At 32.9% G+C, this 22,652-nt stretch overlaps 3 protein-coding genes across 5 annotated transcripts; 1 reads left to right on the top strand and 2 right to left on the bottom strand.

Moving 5' to 3' along the window:
- Positions 1 to 3,623: 3,623 nt before the first annotated feature.
- LOC107648011 (uncharacterized) lies at positions 3,624 to 7,156 on the bottom strand. 2 transcript variants are annotated; one of them, XM_021104046.2, is made up of 5 exons: positions 6,812 to 7,156; positions 5,795 to 5,917; positions 5,618 to 5,718; positions 4,538 to 4,686; positions 3,624 to 3,859 (listed from the first exon to the last, which is right to left on the bottom strand). In XM_021104046.2, the coding sequence occupies exons 1-4, from the start codon at positions 7,073 to 7,075 to the stop codon at positions 4,599 to 4,601; spliced, it is 576 nt and encodes a 191-aa protein (XP_020959705.1). In that variant the 5' UTR covers positions 7,076 to 7,156; the 3' UTR covers positions 3,624 to 3,859; positions 4,538 to 4,598. The 2 variants fall into 2 exon arrangements, with proteins under 2 accessions (XP_020959705.1, XP_020959706.1); XM_021104047.2 differs by lacking the exon at positions 3,624 to 3,859 and having other exon boundaries at positions 4,550 to 4,686; positions 5,622 to 5,718.
- Positions 7,157 to 12,411: 5,255 nt separating this feature from the next.
- On the top strand, positions 12,412 to 15,419 carry LOC107645887 (serine--tRNA ligase). 2 transcript variants are annotated; one of them, XM_088491109.1, is made up of 8 exons: positions 12,412 to 12,756; positions 12,833 to 13,100; positions 13,278 to 13,471; positions 13,586 to 13,689; positions 13,767 to 13,950; positions 14,078 to 14,257; positions 14,738 to 14,928; positions 15,253 to 15,419. In XM_088491109.1, exons 1-8 carry the CDS (start codon positions 12,553 to 12,555, stop codon positions 15,371 to 15,373), a joined length of 1,446 nt encoding a protein of 481 aa, XP_088347235.1. In that variant the 5' UTR covers positions 12,412 to 12,552; the 3' UTR covers positions 15,374 to 15,419. The 2 variants fall into 2 exon arrangements, with proteins under 2 accessions (XP_088347235.1, XP_016205508.1); XM_016350022.3 differs by lacking the exon at positions 15,253 to 15,419 and having other exon boundaries at positions 14,738 to 15,215.
- Positions 15,420 to 18,617: 3,198 nt separating this feature from the next.
- LOC107645888 (uncharacterized) lies at positions 18,618 to 21,699 on the bottom strand. The gene is made up of 6 exons (XM_016350023.3): positions 21,408 to 21,699; positions 21,264 to 21,303; positions 20,878 to 20,958; positions 20,506 to 20,698; positions 19,202 to 19,469; positions 18,618 to 19,119 (listed from the first exon to the last, which is right to left on the bottom strand). Exons 1-6 carry the CDS (start codon positions 21,456 to 21,458, stop codon positions 18,913 to 18,915), a joined length of 840 nt encoding a protein of 279 aa, XP_016205509.1. The 5' UTR covers positions 21,459 to 21,699; the 3' UTR covers positions 18,618 to 18,912.
- Between the last annotated feature and the right edge of the window lie 953 nt (positions 21,700 to 22,652).

Below are 22,652 nucleotides of genomic sequence, written 5' to 3'. Positions count from 1 at the left end.
GTTGTTCCCAATTATTATGGTTAAAAACCTAATTTGTCGATTACAAATTGAAAGCTAAAAATATTCCTTTGCTTTGTGACATGAGTGCCATAAATATTTTCAAAAACCCTGTTTTACACTCAAGAATAAAGCATATTAAAGTGAGATTTCACTCAATAAGAGAACACGTTCAAAAAGAAAATATTGATATTCAATTTTTTAAATCGGAAGAATAACTCGTTGATATATTCACTAAGCCTCTAGCAAAAAACAGGTTTTGCAAATTAAGAACTAATTTGGACATTATTTGTTATGATTCATTGTTTTAATCATGCTAATATGGTGTGTGAAGATTTTGCCTCAGAGGTCGGTATGAGACATTTCTGGGCAGATGAAAGGCCTTCTGACAAGAACATCGAAGTTGACTTTAATTTTTGAAAAATACACCAAGTGGGCCAAGCAAACTTGTTGATCTCAAATGGTCTATTGTGTTTCCTTAACCCTCCCTTTTGAGCCCAAAATGAGTTTCTTTTTCATAAGTGGGCGTCGTTGGTTTTTGTTAAAAATTAATTCACATTATTTAAATCTGTCTTTTTGTACATTAAATATTTATTTCAAGTACAATCTTTTTTCAAAGCTAGTCTCTATTAGGTTCTGTCTTTTTTTCTTTCCAAGAAGCATTCATAACTTGTTGCAGTTACCATTATCCTCATTTCACATCATCATATTACTTGCAAAACTCTTCATATTTTACATTATCAACATTTCAAATTTTTCGAGAAACTGCAACTCCTCTGTGTCATTAAGATGAGGAAGAAAACTGATATATGAAGAGGCACGTTTGTTTAATACCAAACAAGAATCCCAGAAACCTCCCGAAACCAACTCACACCTACATTCACATTCACTCTCATTCTCCTTCTCCTCCACACACGGAACCCATGGCTAGAACTAAATCCACTGCTTATCGTCCAACCGCCTACTAATGCGTGAGCATTTTCCTATCTTTTCCTAGTGAATTTGCTTTTAATTTGTTAAGTTTTATCAAGAATTTATTATCTTTCAGCCAGTATGGATGCTACTTTGAGTCTTGTACAATTCTGTTTATTTTAGGTAGTATTTGGTTGGATTTGATGGAGTTTCTGCAGAGAAAGAGAAGAAACCAAGGAGCTGACCAGCGAGGAGCGACGCGTACGCGTGATTCGGAGCTTTCCATGGCGACGCGTGCACGTGACTGACGCGTACGCATGAAAAGCGAAGTTGCCCAGCGACGCGTGCGCGTACCTGACGCGTACGCGTGATACGCGAAAAAGACCATCGACGCGTACACGTGACTGACGCGTACGTGTGATATGCGCCACGTGCAAAAAATGCAGAAAAACGCTGGGGGCGATTTCTGGGCTGTTTTGACTCAGTTTTCAGCCCAGAAAACACATATTAGAAGCTGCAGAATGGACAAACCGAGTGGTCCCCATCCATCAACTGAAGACTTGTTAATTAATTCTAATTTAAATTCAAATATTATTTTTAGGAAAAGATATTATTTTAGTTTTAGATAATAGATTTTAAATTAATTAGGATTTGATATAAAAGGGAAAAGAAACTTCTCTTTTGGGGATCCCCCATTCCAGACTACCAAAATACATTTTATCAGAATCCTTATTTTCTTCTATGAACCATGAGCAACTAAACTTCTATTGTTAAGGTTAGGAGCTCTGTCTATTTGTATGGATTAATTTTATTGCTTTTTCTATTTTAATTCATGTATGAATTTATAATTTAAAAATTGTTTTCGCTCTTTATCTTATGAAATTGGGTGGAACGGAAGTATGACCCTTTTTCTATTTGAGTTCTTGTATGACTTGGAAAAGCTCTTTACTTGAACAACAGCTTGAAAGCATATTCTCCTAAATTTTAATTATTTGGATTTAACGAGATACGTGACATATAATCCTTTTATTTTGGGTAATTAGAGTTTTTGTGGCATATAAACTGAAATTTGATCATCACCCTCTAATTGGAATTAATTGACCAAGGAATTGGCTGTTGATGAATTTTAGAGGAGACTAGAAAGGTCTAAGGAATTAGGATCTAGTCACATATAGTTTGCCATAAATTAAATCCTACATGATTAAAATAGTTAGTAAGAAAAGTTAATCTGGAAAATTAGATAACTCTGAAACCTTAACTGTTTTCTCCATAGTTTATTCCCAGTTTACTTACTTGCCCTTTCTTCAATATTCTTTATATTGTTTAATGTCTTTTGAACTCCCAAACATTACTTTCTGTTTGCCTGACTAAGCCTATCACTCAATTATTGTTGCTTCATCCATCAACCCTCGTGGGATCGACCCTCACTCACCTGAGGTATTACTTGGTACGACCCGGTGCACTTGCCGGTTAGTTTGTGGGTTATAAATTCCGCACCACCTACCAAGCAACTGAACCTTTTCATCCTCTATCATGCCCTAGCACCTCAAAGGGAAAGTGTCCAATGGCAGAAGAGGAACCTCGTTCTCCTCTTGCTCGTCCTTCTACAAGACCTACTCCTCGATCCGTTCCTCCTCCTCGTCCTCGCCCTCAAATAGGTAACCATCGTATCCTTCTTCGTTCAGTCAAAAAACCCCCTGACCATGATCCATTTGCCTTCAAATATCATTTTGCAAACTTACCCTACTCGCATTTAAATCCTTTTGTTTTTTCATTCACAATGTACTTCGAGTTTTATAAAGCTGTTGTTGTCAAACGTCTTTTGTGCTCTTTATATCTTGCTGATCTTCCTTTTTTAGCTGCCAAAGAATTTGATTTTGTTGAAAATATTGAATTTCTAGACTGAAACCACCTTTTTATTATTCAAAATTCTGTTTATCCTAATCTAGTTCGTGAGTTATGTGATAACATAACCTACCATAATGAAAATATTCACTCTTATATTAAAGGCTCTGAAATGAATTTGAATCAAGAGACAATTAATGAAGTCCTAGGTTACACTAATGTTGGTATGAATGCTTATACCTCTAGTAAATGGGATAAAGACTTAGATCTTTTATACCAAGATGCCTTAGCCTCACTACAAAAAAAAAAAAGGACTATGGTCACGGTGAAATAGCTAGTGAAAAGAGTGACCATAGGTCTATCGTCACGGTTTGACCTATGGTCACGGTTTTTTCGTCGTGGCCATAGATCTATGGTCATGGTTTTTTTAGCTATGGTCACAGTTGTAGTGATCAAATTCTAACACTTTAGGCCACGTTTTTCTACCGTGACCATAGGTTACTATATGGTCACCCTTTTATTAAAACCGTGACCATAGTCTAATCTATGATCACAGTTTTAGCGTAACCATAGCTTACTCTATGGTCACCTCTGTTTTATACCGTGACCATTGCCTAATCTATGGTCAACCCCTTTAAAACCATGACAGTAGCTTGTCTATAGTCACCCCCTTTAAAACTATGACTATAGTCTTATCTATGGTCACCCTTCTTTAAAATCGTGATCATAGCTTATTTATAGTCACCTTATTTTAAAACCGTGACCAAAGCCTACTCTATTTTATGAGATTTATTTTTTTTAAAGCATAATCGCATCCCAAATTTATGATAATCGCAAAATAAGTCTAAAAATGAAAAATTCAAGAAATCTAGATCATAAAATTTATATTATAAGCTAGATATATTTTTAGTCCAAACGACACAAATCAAAATACAGTGTAATTTATCCATTACATGTAATACCAGGTAAAGTCTCTTTAAAAATATAGAAGCATCAAAATATTATATTTAGATAACTAAAGTATATATGAGACCCAAGGTTGAGAAGAACTAAAAAATTCGAGAAAAAGAAAGTTGAGCAGAGACCAGAATTCATGAAGATTGTTCTGCACCAATAAAAGAGATAACATACAACAATAAGTACTTCAGACGAATAATATGCATATGAACTGATAATGTTATTAAAAGAGATTAAAAAATAAATGGTTTGAACACAAATATGATCTAGGTAGGATAGGGCACTATGTTGACATTTAATCTATGTAGTTGACCCACCTAGTGGGGCAAGCTAGTTATGTTTGTTTTTTAAATATGATTATATAGATACATGATAATTTAAAATAAACCAAACAAACACACATTTCAGAAATTACAACTCAAGAAAAATACTGAAACTTTAAAGCATACTACTGTTAAATTATTTTCACTCCTAGTGATCAAAATCACTTTGATTATTCAAAGAACTATTCAACAGAAACATACAATGATTAATGCAGAATGCCTTCACATATGGTGAAAACATAACAATTGTTCCCCAGAACAATGGCTTGTTGAGTTTTATAACAGATTTTTCTTACTAGATGAAGTAAAAGTTAATACTGGAATGATGCACTGAAACTCATAAAAGATTATAAGAAATGAAATAGATAAATCAAGACTAGATAAATCAACTGATCGATAATTCAACCTTACTCCACTAATACTGTAACACATCCAAAAGCATGTTCACTGTGCAGAATCGAATGACAATATATGCAAACCAAGGCCAAATCTGTTCCACTTACCATTTCAGTAGATTGAATTTCATTTATTCCATTCTCATACACTCTTATAAGCCAGTTTAGCCTAGTAAGTTGGTAATCCTTCAATTTTTTCTTCTTTTAGGTATTCTTCATTTTTCTCCTCTTCTGTCACTTTTGATGCATGGCGGCCCCTAAAATAGACATCATTGAATGCAGGGTGAGTTTTTTTATACAACACAACAGAGTTAAGAAAAAACATAAATCTTCAGTATGTTCAAATTGTATTATAAAATAGAAATAATTTTTTTGTTTGCAGTTTTGATTGTATTTTTTGTGTAGTTGCTTCTCACAAAAGGGTGATTTAATAATAAGCTCTACACAGATTAATCCAAAGATATTTAACATGATACTTAGTGCCTAGGACAATGTTTAATTATAACAAGGGAAAGAATTTCTCTCCAGCACATAGCCACAAGGGTACCTTATTATTTTTTCGTATATAGAATTATATGGCCACACTTGTCTTTATTGAATAATGCCTTTTTCAATTCATCTTAAGATATTATTTTCTTTGCATTTAGACATGCATTACATATTTCAAAGCAAAGAAGGCCTAATTATTTAAAACTATAAAGTTTCTTTGTGAAAGATTATTAGTTCTTTCAATTATAATCAAGAGTAGAATAATTTACACAATAAATATAATTTTGTACATGTCTTGTAGAAACATTTTATAATTAACCATCCTATCTTTCTTGCTTAGTATTTTTCCTCAAAGTCATGACTTATGCAGATCTCTCCTATTTTAATTTTTGTCTTTGTAGATTTTCTACCTTCTTTACAAACATGTTTCTCTTCTATTATTTATGGTATTTACTTCATTCATAGTTCTAGAATGTAATGATTTGTGTCTCCTTAATTAAAACAAATCTAAGTAATATCTCTTTAAACTAATTTGTGTTAAAGACTTTTATAGAATAGTGTTCATATGGTGAAATATGTATATTATTTTCTAAAGCTAATTAACTTATGAGGCACAGTATGCTAACACATAGTTTGTACAAAAAGCTAATCAATAAGCCAATTGCTAAATTACAGTATGCATCAAGATAAAGAATGTACCTGCCTCTTGTCTTCTGAGATGATTGTTCACCTTTTACAAAATGTGCAAACAGCTTAGTCTGCTGTAAGAGATATTTTAGTCTTCCTTTTCCTTTATTATTCTGTTAGAATTATTTAGTTATTAATAACATGAACAGATTACAATAATAAGAAGTAAATCAGCACATCTACACTTACCATATCGGCATCTATGGCTGCATTTTGTGCATCCAATATCTCCTGAAGCTTTTGTTTTTTCATTTTTTGCATCTCTTTCAATCTAGCCTTCTCACACTTGCCAGGATTAACAACATCTTCACCCTATTATCCAAAGACACAAAGTTAGACTTCCAGTATCTTCACTCTATTCATCTTTTTTATTAGGTGCTTGATAACATTTCTCATCCCAATAATAGAAAAATTTTAACTTTGCTACAGAGTGAGGCATAGAAAAAATAAGAATCAAAATAAGATAAAAAAAACCCTAATTTTGCAGTTAATATAAAAAAGTGCAGGTTAATGGATGCATATCTTTGATGCTCATCACAACCCATAGAGAAAATTTCTGACTTAGAAGTTATGTCAAGAACAAAATCCAAAATAATATATTAGAATCTTGAAGTAAAGTTATAAAATACATAAGAAAAAAAAGGCATCTTACTGCTTAGTCCATTGCAGCTGAAACATAGAAAACTATAATGATTGAGTAATTAGTAAAAAAAAATCAGCAACAAAATAAAAATAAAAATTCTAATAAAAAAAATCCATGCTTAGTTACTAATACATCGCATCAATTAACTTGAGCAAAGAGATTCAGCTTCGTAAAACAACAAGGCAACAATAATTACATAGCACAAAATTTAATAAATTCAACTAGAAACAACTAACTCAGCAACAATTAGCAACTTAACAATTTAATAAATTAGTAACATAGCAGCAAGATTTGAAAAACACAGCAACTAAAAGCAAAGCAAAAAAGTTAAATAAATCCAGCAAGAAACAACTAACACAGCAAGCAAAAAGTGAAGGGGTACATTAAAGTATTAAAGCTATCAGATTTAAAGTTATTAGATTACAACTTAATAAAACCCTAAAGCTCAATTTGGTTTTTAGCTTAGGAATTTGGTATATTGTTGGGTGAAGGGGTCAGAGGAAAAGGGAACAAACATACCCGAGCATGCAGACGACGCAAATGACGAGAAGAGAGAGACCAACCACAGCGATGACGCAAACAGCGAGGCAGCAACAACCGCGAGCAACGCCGGGCGAGAAAGCAACGACGACGACAGATGCACAGGGAGCACCAACACGCGACGACGCAGTGCAGCGAGCCACAGACGGAGGCGACGATGCCGTGCGTTCAACGACAACGCAGGGAGCAGTGTGGTGGTGGTGGCCGGTGGCAACGATGTGGCCGGTGGCTACGAGAAGAAGATCCCTTTGCTTTCTGATGAGCGTATTAGTGTGTGAGTGAGCCATTGAGAGACTCGAGTGAGGCGAAGGGAGGGGGGAATCGAGGTTAGTTTTTTATTTTCTTTTTAAAATGGCAAACGAAGATGTTTTGGGGGTGGAGAGCGGATGAAATGACGTCGTTTAGGGAGGGGTTTTAAAAAAAATTTAAAAATCGTACTCTATGGTCGCCCCTCAAAATCGTGACCATAGACTCACCCCTAAAATCGTGATCATAGATATCTTTAGATTACTTTCCAAAATCGTGACTATAGATCCTTTTTAGGTCACTCATTCGTAAAATCGTGACCATAGACTATTTTAGGCCACCCCTCAAAACCGTGATCATTTGGTCACGGTGAAAAATCGTGATCATAGACGATTTTAAGTAACGAAAACCGTTATCATAGACTCTTTTAGGTCACCCCTCAAAATCGTGACGATAGACCCTTTTAGGTCACCCTTTTTTGGTAAACCATGATCATAGACCATTTAAGGTCACCTCCCAAAACTGTGATCATAGACCCCTTTAGGTCATCCCAAAAAACCATGACCATAGGCCCTTTTAGGTCACCTTTTTTTTTAAAAAAAATCGTGACCATAGATCCTTTTTGGTCACCCAAAAAACTATGACCATAGACTCCTTTAGGTCATCTTGTAAACTGTGACCATAAATCTTTTTAGACCACCATTTTTTAAAAAACCGTGACCATAGGTACTCTATGGTCACCCTTTTTTTTAAATTGTGACCATAGCTTTTTTGTCACGGTAAAAAATTTTTATCGTGACAAAAAAAAAATCGTAGCCATAGATCCAAAATATTGTAGTGCTTTTGTATGTATAATTATTTCTCTTATTGATGGTCTTACTCCTAACCACAAAGTCCTAGATCCTGTTCGTACTCAACTCTACCAAATCATGAACTATATAATCCTCCCTCAATGGCGGTTTATATAAAAAAGTTTCATTCTGTGACAAATTGGTGTTGTATGCCATTCTCATGAAAATTAAAATTTTATTTGCATATTTGATGATGAAGCATATGTATGACTATATCAAGAGTGATAAGAATCTTCACTTTCTTATGGCATATTTTTAACTTTCTTCTTTGAATATTTTAGTGTTGACCTGACCCATGAGTCTTATGAAAATAGAAACTCTTACTTAAAAGGGGGTGGTGCAGTTAAGCAAAAAAAGAAAGAACCAATCGTTTGAAAAGGGTGGATCTCAATAAAGAAGAAGAATTTGAAGATATTCCTCCTAGATCAACCACTGGAACATCTTCCTCCTCAAGCCACAGGATTCTTCTTAATGATGTTGCCAAAGATGTCTTATAAGAATTTGTAAATTTGTCCAACTACCTCATCTCTTTTAGCCAACAAGAGAGAAAGTTTGCAGTTCCCAATGAAAATGTATTGCGCAAGTTAAGAGATCGAGTGACTGTACTTTTGAAGTACATGGACAATCTGAATGATAATGAGACACCACAGTCAGATCATAAGGAACCCCTGGACTCGACGGATGAAAGCTCGGATGCCTAAGAATGTCTTTTGATGCAGATTTCAATTTGTGTTTCTGATATCTCTGAATTTATGATTTATGTTTACCTTACTATTTTTCATACTTTCGAGATGATTGTAAAACTAAATTAATTCTCTGATATTTTTTTAGTAATAATTTTATCTTTTGCATCTAACCTATCTTTTGCAGGGCTATTTGATATTTTTGTTCCCTCTTTGATGACAAAAAGAAGAGTAATTCCATGATGCCATGATATAGTTGGGTAGGATAGATTTTTAAATGTGTTTGAGTAGTAACATGATATATTAATAGGACAGATTGTTAAATATGGTTGATTATTGCTAATTATTGATATTTTGATATGTTTGGTTATTGTATTTAGATAATTGTTGCATAAGTACTTTGATAAGGTGCATTCAGTTGCATTTTTTGGCATTTAGATGGCTGTTGCATAAGTATTTTGATAAGTTGCATTTGATTAATTTTTTGGTGTATAATTGAAAATTTATGACTTAGGTAATTAGCTTAAAGCCCATCAAGTGGGAGCACAAAGTACGAAAGATAGGGAAGTCATTCATACAAATCAAAGCGGTATAAACCAAAGGAAAGTTCCTAATCTCAAACTTGTATTTCAATTCCTTTAATTCTATTATGAATGATATTTATCGTCAAAGGAGAGATAATTGAGTTTAAAAAATAATAATCATATTTTTTATGATGACAAACACATTGTATTTGGTTGAGTTAAAAATCTAATATTGTGTGTAATTTATTTAGTTATTGTGTAGAAAAATAAACCGCCTAAAATTTCCTTGGCAACACACTCTTCTCGTCTTTGGTCCATAACCATTATACCCATACACTCTATTTTCTTTTCTAAACCAAAATCTATATGATTACCCACAAATTAAGGATAAAAAGATGTTTCATAAGCTAAATGGTAAGTTTAGATGGTTTCAAACAAAGTAAAAAAGGTGGATCACTAAACTTATGCACTAAAAAGGAAAAAAAGTAAAAGTCAAAAGTTAGAGTTAAAAAGTAAAATCGAATCTTATTTGATGTAGAAGAAAATAAAAAAGATGAGTAACCATCTTTGTACAACCACACTAACTTGTTGAAACTACTATCTTTCTACTGCACATTTTCGGGTAAGAAAAAAAAATGGAGATTGTTTTCTCTGTTGTAAATCAAAAGTCACAATTAAAACTTGAAACTAAAGAATGGATCAATGGTTCAAATAGTTGAAGTCCAAAGAAAAAGAAAGAAAGAGAAGCAGCTAGCCAACTCCACCAGCCATGAAATTCTGGTGCTGTCCTATAACTTCTCTACGTCTCTAGTCTGTCAAAAGTGTTCTACCAAACTGAAGTTTTGGAAGCTTTATTCTTATATAAAAAGGTAAATGGTCAGAAATTGAAGTAAGGAGAGAGAACCCACAAATCTAAACCTACCCATCATCCTCACCACTCAAGTATGAAGTTTTGGAAGTAATGCACCTACACTAAAAAGAGCATTCTACCAAGATGGAAGGTAACATTAGAGAATTCTAAAATTGGGTTATACTTATAGCTTTTCAGTTGTTTTAATTCTTCTCCTTCATGTTTTTCTATTGAATATTCCAGTTTTTCAGTTTTGTCTTTCTTTGTTTCATTCAATGGAAAAATGCATAAATGTGAGGATTTAGAAAAAATCATTGAGAGAAAAGACAAATGATTATGTCAATCTCTTTTGTAATATGTTTCTGTTTTATTTTTTGTGCCTGAGAGGTATTTCTTGCTAAATTGGGTGAGCACTTAGTGTTGAGAGTTTATGGAGTGAACCTAGCCAAATCAAGCTTGGTTAGAAGTTTTGTTTGTCATGAATAGGATTAGGGAGAATCTTAAGAAATTGGTGTATGTAAATCTTTGAAAAGATCGTGGAAATTCAACCATGGTTATAGTGGAGACTGGATATAGAATACATTGAACAAGGTGGCTGAACTAGAAAATATGGTTGTGTATTATTCTCTTCTCTTCTCTACACTGTTTTTAGTTTGTTCATCATAAAACAAAATTAAATTGTCTCATGTATAATCACTTTCGCAGACACAGCAAAATCTATTTTTGGTGATAAAATCTAAAAAAAATTAAAAGCGTCTCTAAATTCAATCCTCTTTCTCTAAGACATTAAAAATCTCCAATTTTAGATACTTAATTAATTAATATGATTTAAAAAATTTGATTTATTTATCCTACATAACAACAATGATAATATTTTACATTGATATTAGGAGGTTTCTCCTGGTTAGACAATTATATAAATATATTGTCATTGCATTATTTGAAACTCGATTTTTTTGAGGAACGATTATTGATGGTTGAACTCTTAATTTAAAGTCATACGTATGCTTAGTTACATGTCTAGAGTCAATGCTTAAACAATTAAGCATGCTTATGGCAAATCAAATAGATGTTTTTTAGAATTTAGACAAACAAGCAAAAAAGGGTCATACAAAGTTGTGGTACAATCTCCCTCTTTTTTTATTTCTTTTTTTGGATGTACTTACATTTTTTTTAGGTGAACATGCAACTCATTCTTAAAAATTAAAATTAATAAACTAAGGTTTAATATTAGTAGAATTTTAGATTCTTAGTCCCTTCGAATCGAATATGATTAAAATGGACTAAACTTATTAGATTAGATCGAATTCAATATCAACACTTTTTATTCTTTAATTCAATCCGCACATTTGTATCTTATTAATCAGATCTGATATCAAGTATATTCGTAAAATATAAAATATATTAAAAAATTATTTTTTAAAAAATTCATAAAATTCTTTTTTCATTATAAAAAATCTCCTTTTTATTTTTTTAAATTTATTTATTTTTAAAATATTATTAAATTAAATTTTTTTAAATAATAAAAATAAAAGAGTAAAGTATCTTTTTTGTCCCCAACGTTTGGGGTAAGTCTTATTTGTGTCCCTAACGTTTAAATCGTCCTATTTGTATCCCAAACGTTTATAAAATGATTCAATGTTATCCTACTATCAATTATACTAATAAATCAGATTATATTTTTCAATTATTCTCACTTAGATGTATTCATTCTCAATTAGGTCTCACTTGGATGTGTTCGATTTTAATATTATACCTACTATTTGTGTTTAGATTCAATTATATCCCTAGAAAAGTGAATCATGTAAATGTTGTAGGAATTAGTTTCAACTTTTGATGAGCTATTTTTCAGAATGGATCATCAATTCTATCCCAGACATTTGTATTCTAACTTTAAGAAGAGATTTTAAAAACTCAAAATAAAGCGTTCATGATGTGTAATTGACGTCAGGATAACATTGAATCACTTTTACAAACGTTAAGGATACAAATAGGACGATTTAAACGTTAGGGACACAAATAGAATTTACCCTAAACGTTGAGGACAAAAACGATACTTTACTCAAAATAAAATAATACAACTTAGATGAATAATAAATTATTAATTGAAATAAAACATAAAACACAATATATTATATTTACTTATTTATTTATTTATTTATTATGTGATATCTCGATCCGATCTTATTAGAGTATAGATCCGATTATATCCACAAATTACGGATCAAATATGAATAAATATTGTAAATTTATAGATATAATCCAATTCATAAACTTGTTTAGTCTTTATATCTTCATATAATATTTTTAATTATATATTTATTATATTTAATATAATTAATTTATTTTAATAATAATTAATAAATATAAATAATTTTACATTTTTATTATATCTAATATTATTCAATTATTCTAGTGATAACTAATAAATATAAAATAGATTAAACAATAATAAAATAAAATATTTTTGGGATATATGATAGTTTTCACTTGTTTGCACTAAGAAATTAAATCCTAGTGGTGGTCTCAGAAGAGGAAAAAGAATAACGCAATTGCTTCTTAAACCCTATTGCTTGGGGAAGCAGAAGCAGCGGCGGCGGAGGGTTGAAGATGTTAGATATTAACCTGTTCAGGGAGGAGAAGGGCCACAACCCTGAACTCATCCGCGAATCTCAACGGCGTCGTTTCGCCAGCGTCGAACTCGTCGATGACGTCATCAATCTCGACAAGGAGTGGCGCAAGCGTCAATTCGAGCTCGAGACTCTCCGCAAAGACTTCAATAAGATCAACAAGGAAGTCTCCAAGCTCAAGCGTGTACGCCACTACTTCACTCTCTCAATTCCATTTATTCATTTTCTTCAATTGCATCATTTCTTCGATTTTTCCTCAGGCTGGTGAAGATGCAACCAAGATTATTGCCGAATCGGAGGAGACTAAGAAACTCATTGCTGACAAAGAGGTCGAAGTTCGCGACACTCTCAAACTCTTGAACTCTAAATTGGAGAGCATTGGAAACCTTGTCCACGATTCTGTTCCCGTCAGCGATGATGAGACCAACAATGCTGTCATTCGAACGTGGGGAGAGAGGAGGCTCGAGCCTAAGCTAAAGAATCACGTCGATCTAGTTGAGCTTCTTGGAATAGCAGACACAAAAAAAGGTCACAACTTTTCTTTTTATGATCTTCAATTCAATGCGTGTATCTATTGTTGTACCATTGGACTAGGAGTTGACTTTAAATTTTTAGCATGTTGAGTTTTGATTTACTATACAGACTATGTTATTACATGGAGCATATCTTTTGCATTTCAACGTCATGTTGCTTGATACATAACAGGAGCTGATGTTGCTGGAGGTAGAGGCTTCTATCTTAAAGGAGATGGTGTTCGTCTTAATCAAGCACTCATAAACTTTGGTCTTGATTTTTTGGAGAAAAGGGGATATACTTTGTTGCATACTCCTTTCTTCATGAGAAAAGATATAATGTCAAAGTGTGCTCAATTAGCACAATTTGATGAAGAGCTTTACAAGGTACCGAATATTGGTTAACATGTTTAAATCTGTATGTGTTGAAAGCCCTGTTGTATTATGACAGTCACTAAAGCTTAAAATGAAATTTTCATCCCACCATTATTTGTTATGCAGGTAACGGGTGAAGGAGATGACAAATATCTGATAGCTACGGCTGAGCAGCCCCTATGTGCTTATCATCTAGATGATTGGATCCACCCAACCCAGCTACCGATAAGGTATTCATTGATCAAATTTAATGATGCATGGTAAATTGGAAGAGTATTGTTTTAACCTTGAAAAGATGTTTTTTTAGATATGCTGGATATTCATCTTGCTTTCGAAAAGAAGCTGGCTCACATGGTCGAGATACTCTTGGGATATTCCGTGTTCACCAATTTGAGAAAGTGGAACAGTTTTGCCTTACTAGCCCAAATGACAATGATTCATGGAACATGCACGAGGAAATGTTAAAAAACTCTGAAGATTTCTATAAAGAAGTATGATTTTGCCCTCATAAAAGCATGGTTGTTAATTATTCTACATACATTGGTGTGTAAATGGTTGGTTGTTTCCTACCTACGTTGACTTCCCAAACCCCTAATTCCCTTTCAATATTTGCTGCAGTTGAACATTCCATATCAAGTTGTTGCCATTGTGTCTGGTGCTTTGAATGATGCTGCAGCAAAGAAGTATGATCTAGAAGCATGGTTTCCATCTTCACAAACTTACAGAGAGCTAGTATCCTGTTCAAACTGTACAGACTACCAGTCCCGAAAACTAGAAATTCGATACGGGCAAAAGAAGGTCAGTTATGTTGAATATCGTTATCAATGTTTTGATATGCCACGTGTGGAATCTGATCCCACATCCCCTCAAATGCTATATCATTCCCAGTGTAGTAGCTATTTCTTCCGGTCAAAGAAAAAAAAAAGCTTTAGTAATATTTCTCAACAATTTGGTAATAGCAGATTTCATTTCTGTTGCCTGGAATATGTCAATAATATTTATCTAGTGATCTGAATTCAGGATATGCATTATATCTTGTAATTTCTTAAGAGCAAATATTGATGATGATGATGACGATGATGATGTATGTGTGCCAAGAGTGGAGTTCTCTATGCATATATTTTGTGATTAGACTTGCAGGTCTCTGTATTCCTTTGTTGTGCTATATCTGAAATAGATGCACCTTTTGTTATTTAAGTTGAACGATATTTTGTTTTGACACTTACCTATGCACCAATGATCTTTCATAATTCTAACTTATCCTCTTTGGTGTTGCAGAGCAATGAGCAAATGAAGCAATATGTTCACTTGTTGAACTCTACTCTCACAGCTACTGAGAGGACCATTTGCTGCATACTTGAGAACAACCAGAAGGAGGATGGTGTAGAGATACCCGAAGCCCTCAGACCATTCATGGGTGGAAAGACTTTCCTACCTTTCAAGAACCAACCAGTTAGTGAAGCCAAAGGGAAGAAATCAAAGGCCTAAATTTCATTTAGTCTCAATGATATTTATGAAAAAAGAAAATGTTCATTCACGATTTTGTTCAGAAAGGACGTACTTAGATATTCAAACTATAACTTAAGTTACTACATTGTAGAAGTCTTAACAAAAGTTTTATTTAATGACCTTATTCCTTGCTGGCTTGCGTCACATTGTTGATGTGAATGATGATATTATTCAGCCCATCATGTTTGTAATGTTATAATTTTGGTTGAAGGGGCATAAACCTCAAATACTAGAAGATGTTGTGGGATTCTGAAGTCTTCGTGGTTTCTGTCTTGCAGGTCATTGAAATTGAACCATGTTCAATTTAATGGATCTGCGTCTATCCTGGCTTCAATTACAAATTTTTTTGAAAAGAGCAATACCGTCTGGAAATTTGGGACTAAACTATTGAAACAAGTTTTGTAATAGAATAATGACACAACAGATGCATTGTTGTGGTGCCCAATCTTTTTAGCTGGCTCTTAACAGAGTAGCATTCACGGTCATAACTCTTTTAAGGACACTGTTTTGATTTGTTCTTTTGGGAGAATGAACAATAAGACACATCATTTTTTGGTATAATTTTTCTCTCGGTGCGCATAGTAACTAAAATCAAAATGACCACGAGCTGAGGCAATGATTATTACTGATTGTCGCTTAATAATACATACCATTACTATTAGAGCCTGGAAAAGGGATATTTTATTGCAAATTATTGTTGTGTACTATTGAATAATGAGTAATGACCAACAATGTTACAGGGTTTCAATAAAAACATAAGAATAGACGTTAAATAAAATAAAATAATAAAATAATTACTTGCCAACATGAACAACCATATCTAGCTGTACAAATAGTATATCCACTCTTAAACATTTCCCACAATGAGTGGCACTGCAGTTCAAATATTGAACCTCCAGATTCAAGATCTTATAACTTGAGCATCCTTAACTTTGTTGGTCAAATTATCTGAAACATGCTGTGATTCTTATGAATGATGATGACAAACAGATTATACATGTATGTAAGCTTTGGCTTGAAGAAGTAGCATATCTACTACCTGTTGTGTAAGGGGTCAGGAGAGGATGGAACTTCTCTATGAACTGTCTCGAAAGAGTAAGAGCCTCCATCACCATCTGTTTCATTATTGTTAATGCAGCTTTTCCTCCAACATGGAGGAGATTGAAGAACATACTCATCCACTAGTGTTACTTTTAGATATCTACCACCCAACACTCCATCTCTTAGAACTGAAACACTTAATAGTATCATCAATAAGAGACACCCCACTTGACTCCTTGATGAACTTGACATCATCAAGAGAGGACAACAAAAGGATCAAGAATGAGAATGTGTAAGAGATAGTAGGAAAAAAAGAAGGATCTAATTAGTAGTGTCAAAAGCTCAAACAAGGTTAAGGCTCAACTAGATTAGTATTTTTGGTTATAAATGGGGCCAGTTTTTTCTCTGTTTCCACGAACTTCCACGTGTGAATCGGCCATAATGGAAACTGTAGTAGAGAAAGAACAAATGGTCAAGGTTGTGCCTCACTTAATTAGTAATATAATTACCGAATCACAGTTCATATTTGACCGTTTTTCCATGCGCCGTACTTAGCTGGTGCTCATATAATGAATGTTAATGTTAATCAAACAATACAAGAAACTAGAGTTTAAGCATTGATCTTTGGTAAAATAATGTGTACACTATTAGGTTTAGATACCAACCATTACATTCTTCAAAGTCAATTAAACAAGTCCATCATTGAACCGCAATTCCAGGATGAAGACTTGGACCCCTTTGTTTAATTTATTATATGATGCCATTTTTTTCATACTTAAAGTCTAAAATTACACTTAATGTCTCCACTTAGCTTGTGTTATTTTTCTCAATGAAATTTTCTAATGCTAGTGCGTCATTTCTTTAACTATGTCCTATGGAATCTTCACATTTTTAGCAATATCAATGTCTCACAAAACTAAGATATTTGGCAGTTGAAGAAGCAAGCGATTTCAGTAAACAGTACATGGTATCTTTTTAGCTCACGTTTTGTTTTCTAATTAGGCTTAAAAGGTTTCGAGTGATTATTTTAGTGAGGGCTTGTTTGTTTCTTTGGAGTTGTTTGTGGCAGCTTTTACATTGTGTAGTGTTGGGGTTCGTCTTGCTTCTATTTAGCTGCATAGTTGTGTCAGAAATTTGTCATTAACTGATTATTAAAAACTTGTTCCAATGACTTGTGACCCTGAGCTTGATTTCAATTAACTGAATACTACTTCAAGTTGTAGACACTGTCTTGGTCGGTTCCTAATAGTTCTCAATGTTAATCGGGGCGAAGTTTATTGTCTCGACTCTCGAGTTTCTAACTTTAGTTTTGGGGCGTTTATGGTATATCCGCGTATTTATCCGAATTCGATTCGAAAATTGCGAATATGAATTCGATCTGTAAGGCTATCAGATCAGATCCACATACTAATAGTATTGAATTGTGGATTTTGTGTAGGTATCTGCAAATTCGCGTATCTACAAAAATAAAAAAATAAATAAGTACATTTTTTTATATTTTATTTCAACTAATAATTATCATATATGTTGTATTATTTTAATTTATATTATTTAAGAAAAGTATGCTTAATATTATTTTTAAAATTTTTTTTTGTATTTTGCGGATATATCCGATATCCGATCCGATCGGATCGGATCCAAGCTTAAAAGCTGCGGATATTGGATCCAATCCGATAATTTTAGTGCAGATCGGATCGAAATTTTGGCTATATCTGATCCGCGTTCACCCCTACTTTAGTGCATTGGTATAAATAGATTTTTTTTTAAATAAAATAAAACTAGTTGCATTTTTACTGTTTTGGGTACCATAAAATATGTACTATTTGGACACATTAATTTTCAATGTAGTAATACAATTACATATTGTAGGTGATGTTACTGGGACCACTTGGCTCAGAAGTGAGAGCATTTTGTGGTTTGTTTCTTCTTCAGGCCTCTGGCCCCTTAATTTACCAGAAAAGGTAACCATTTTTGGCATCAACTAGGTGAAAGACTTGTATGGAGTTTGACTTACTGCTAGGAATTGCTGAAATCTGAGGGAAGCATTAATGGTATTTGAGTCAAGTGATGGAGGCCATGACCCAAAAAAAAAAAAGAATCAAGTGATGGAGGCATAATGATTATATTGTATTAGTAATTTTATTGTCCATGTCTGATATTCTTATTGGCTGTTGCCTCTTAAGAGAATAAGAGTTATTGAAGCAAACAAATAAAGTAGAAATCGGTTGGTTGGTATTGAGTCTATTGACAACGAAGCATAGTTCATTAGGAGTAGTAATTTCTGCCTAACCTTGATGATTTTCAGAGCCAAATCAATCATGTCCAAGCATGCTCAAGTTTGACAATTTGTCAGTATAGTTATGTAATCATGACATCACATGCAAGCGAATGCAAACGAACCGTCCATAACTAAAATTTTGGGTGCTGTTGATTCAGTAGAGTTTTTTTAAACTATGCTAATATTTTATAACCATTTTCATTAAATAACATTATTTCTTTAAATCTAGTTAATACATTGACACATAGCACCATTGCTTCGATACTGACTTAGTAACTCGTCAACAAAAAAAAAAAGCAGCTACCTATTATGCCCTATGCCACAATCAGCTTGAAACTTCGAAAATGTGCTAAATGTCTATATCGTCTTCACTCCACTTTCCATTACATTAAGTGCTTACTGTGCCGAACCAGCATTTGCGAAAACTGTTTACAAATTACAAATGAGCTGGTATATTATCTGTCGAATAATTTGTGTAGTTGCAGTGTATTACACCTTGCAGTGTCTAAGACAAATGCTTGTAGTTCCGAAAATCACAAGTTATTCGCCTTTATATTGCACAAATGAATGAATACATGATTTTTAATCTGTGAATTATATTTCATTGACACTATCCAGATTCCTGTCAAACTGATACTGTGAAGAGGTAAACCTTTAGTACAACGGCTAAAGCCAGCTGCAACAGAAAAATGCCAGCAACAATCAAGAACCACCTTTCACCTGCCGATACGATATGTGCCCGGAGATTAAGTGCCAGAAATGTCGCTGACATTAACCCAGCCACAGCTGCAATCACCCATCTAAATATCTCCAGAGGCACAATGGACATACACTGCACCAAACAAAGGGTTTCAGGGGGTAATATGATGGGAAATGCCAAAAGGGTGAGAAAAAAATTATGATCAGCAACTTACCAGAGCCGGAATAAAGACAAATAGGGAATATCCATATAGACAGAGTAACTGGACAATGCCAGCTGGCACGGAGAAGTACTTGAGAATTACATAAAGACAAAGTGGTACTATGGTAACATAACCATAAAACAAACCAGCAGACCAGGACACAAGATTAATGTCATATTCCCATTTCTCGTGCTTCAGCTTGTGTGATATATATGTCACAAATGTGCTCATAGATGCCGCTACAAATATTAAGGTGGTACAAATCCAGAAAGGTCCATACCTGTGTATTTATAGTGAATGTGACAAACCAAAGTTACACGCAGACAAGGGCATAGAAACACAGAATTCATTCCTTTTACGACAAATTATGAAACATGTCCACCAAAGTCTAACAAAAATGGTTAACAGCCTCTATGTAGGAAAATAGTATTTATATAGCTAGAAACTAGACACATATGATATTTTAATGACTAACATAATGAAGAAAAGAAACCAAAGCCACATATAAAATGGTTAAAAACAAACAACTGATTTATGTTGGGGTTATATTGGGATATTTTACAATAAACCTTGACTTATGGATATTCTGTGTTCTAATGTTTATACTTTATACCTAGGAGATTCTAATGGAATGATAGTGTTGATCCATCTTATGCCTTTTGCTCTTCTGCCCATGATTAATCGCTACTAGAAATTAGTTTGTTTGTCCAACCCCAATGCAGGAGTACTTGTTCCATATCAACTGGGATCAGTGCTTGATTACCGTTTATTGTAGTGGCACTCTTCTCCTAAAAATCAAGCTGTAGGACTCAGGAGCAGTATCTCTACATTATGGATAAATTGTTAATTACTAAGTTCATTTCTCCATTTGTTAGGCTCTCAACAAGACACTAGTGTTTCACTAATACAAAATCCATAACTTCTAGCCAAAAGGTTTATTTGTTATTTGCGAAAGGTGATTTCCATAGTTCATGAGTGATACAACTCATCACTCTATTTGAGATGATTGTTTAAGAGATATCCATCAACCGCCAGTTTTCATGATGATAATGTGTCACACTAAAGAAATAGAAAAACAAACCCAAAATGCCCAACCACTATTGTATTTTAGGTTTTGATTAACAACTTATGAATCACCTCAGTTCATAAGGGAATATGATACCAAGGCAGGACATGGCAATTCAATATTTTAGCTCCCTCTTCTCGCCAAACAAATGATATTAGCATTATCCATGTTTCATTGTTTGACAGAACTCAACCATAGAATTGGCACCTAAATAAGTAAAGCATATAAGCAAACGACAAAATCAACTTACAAATCAGGGTTGCTAGCAGTTTTTTCAGTAAAAGTTCCTCTAAACGGAAAGAGTGAGTCGATAATCCTCTCTACAACATCTGAAGTGTCAACATCAAAGAAGGGTTTGTAAGTAGAGAGTGCAAACGTCTTAAACCACCCACTCTGCTGGGATTCATCTGAAGAACCACCAGATCCAGGTTTTGAAAATGTATCTGCACAAAATGAATGAAAATAATTTCAACACAACATCTTCCTAAACATAATCAACAACATTAATGAAAAACAATATAACGTAAACAATAAAATTACAAGTATATATACTTGAAAAATAATTGTTGATTATCAATTAGGAAAGAAAACAAATAATTAAAATCCTTAAACAGGCACATACCATCGGCATCACGAGGAGGCCTGGAACCACCGGTAATCTTGCCCTGTGCGCTAGACGGAGGAAATGTCTGGAGATTTGAATCTGAAAAGAAAATGAAAAAGTTCGGATCAGATCAACTATTATAAAATCAGCTCACAACACTTCAGATCGAAGGAGAATTGATTATCCAGGCTACACTAATAATTAATAACGGAATCAAAAGATCCTCCTTCAAAATTTCACGTAGCTACGGCTAGTGCGATAAGCTAAAATATTGAAAATGCAACGAATGGACATAATAATAATTAGAATCTGATCTAATAATTTAACGGAGCTAGAAAACCTTACGAATTGAGATGCAATTGGAATGAGAATTGAAGAGAGAAAGGAGAAAAAGAATAGTGTACCGGCGAACTTAACAGCGACATGGCCTGAATCTGGAACCGCCTGAAAGGAAATAAGGAAAAATGGAGAGTGAGATGACGAGACGAAACGAAACGAAACGAAACGAAAGAGTGAATGGAAGAAGAGAGAAGAAGAATAGCACTGACAGGAACAGATCCTGGCTGGTTATCAATGGTAGTGTATTTGCCTGACATCATCTTGATGTTCAGATCTGCCTCTCTTTCTTTCTCTCTGTTCTTCAATCTTCAACACTTTGAGAGTTTCAGCTTTTCAACCTTCACCGCTGTCTTTCTCGTTTTTTATCCCTCCACACCGCAAATTATCGCACTTCAGATCAGAACAAGTTCTTTTTTATTTTTATTTTTTATGGAGTTTTGTCGAATATTAAGCTCCTCTTACTTTTCCTTCGTCAAATATGGTGTAGTCAGTCTCGTAAATGTCTTGCAGGTTTTCTTCTTCTTTATTTTTTTTTTTTAAGGGAAAAGGGGGGCGTAAATGTCTTATTAGTTTAGCGGGTATTTGATATAGCCCAAAACATTTTGAGGACCCAAAAAGAAAGAAAACTTTTTAATTGAACGGATATGTATAATTTATATTTATCTATCTATTCTATTATTATGTAAAAATTAAATTTTTACGCTTAATAATAAAGTTGATATAGAATATTTCTAAGAGTATTTTTTATTCTTTTTTTTAATTTATTTAATATAATTTTTACAGTAAATTAATTATATTAACTAATTAATTTGATTAAATATTTAAATATCACACAATTTATTATAATTTATATCAATTAATTAATTGTAATTTATTATATCATTTATTTTGATTCATTAATTATATAGATGATTTATTAGTTATTATTTATTCTAATTGAATATAATAAATACAGATTAATTTAGTTAAAAAAATTATTATCTTCTAAGAAAGTATTTTTTTATTTATTTTTTTAATTCATTAAATTCAATCGATTATAATAAATTAGTTATATCAACTAACTAATTCAATCAACTATTTTTTGATTTATTTTTTTAATTCAATAAATTAAATCAAATCAAATCAAATTAATTATGCTAATTTAGAGGACGAGTGATCTTTTGGGACAAATTTAATTATTTACTCATTTTTAATTAGTTATTTTATTTTAAATCTTTATATATTTAGTATATTTCACTTTGTGTTAATCTCAATATCATAATTATCTTTCAACCGTATAAAATTGGATAGTTTTTTTTAAAACATGCTTAATTATATTATCTATTATATACAATAATTATGATAAACAAACAAAAATAACTTAAATATATAATTTAATCTGAATTTAAAATAAAAACTACATGAATTTTCAAGAACCAATTTTATTTTTAATTTTTCTTTAATTATTTAATGGT

The sequence above is a fragment of the Arachis ipaensis genome, chromosome B6 (assembly GCF_059453495.1).
Source record: "Arachis ipaensis isolate K30076 ecotype BB chromosome B6, ASM5945349v1, whole genome shotgun sequence".
NCBI classification, from domain to species: Eukaryota; Viridiplantae; Streptophyta; class Magnoliopsida; order Fabales; family Fabaceae; genus Arachis; species Arachis ipaensis.
Note: the sequence above shows the minus strand (reverse complement) of the source record. Positions and strands in the feature narration are given on the sequence as shown.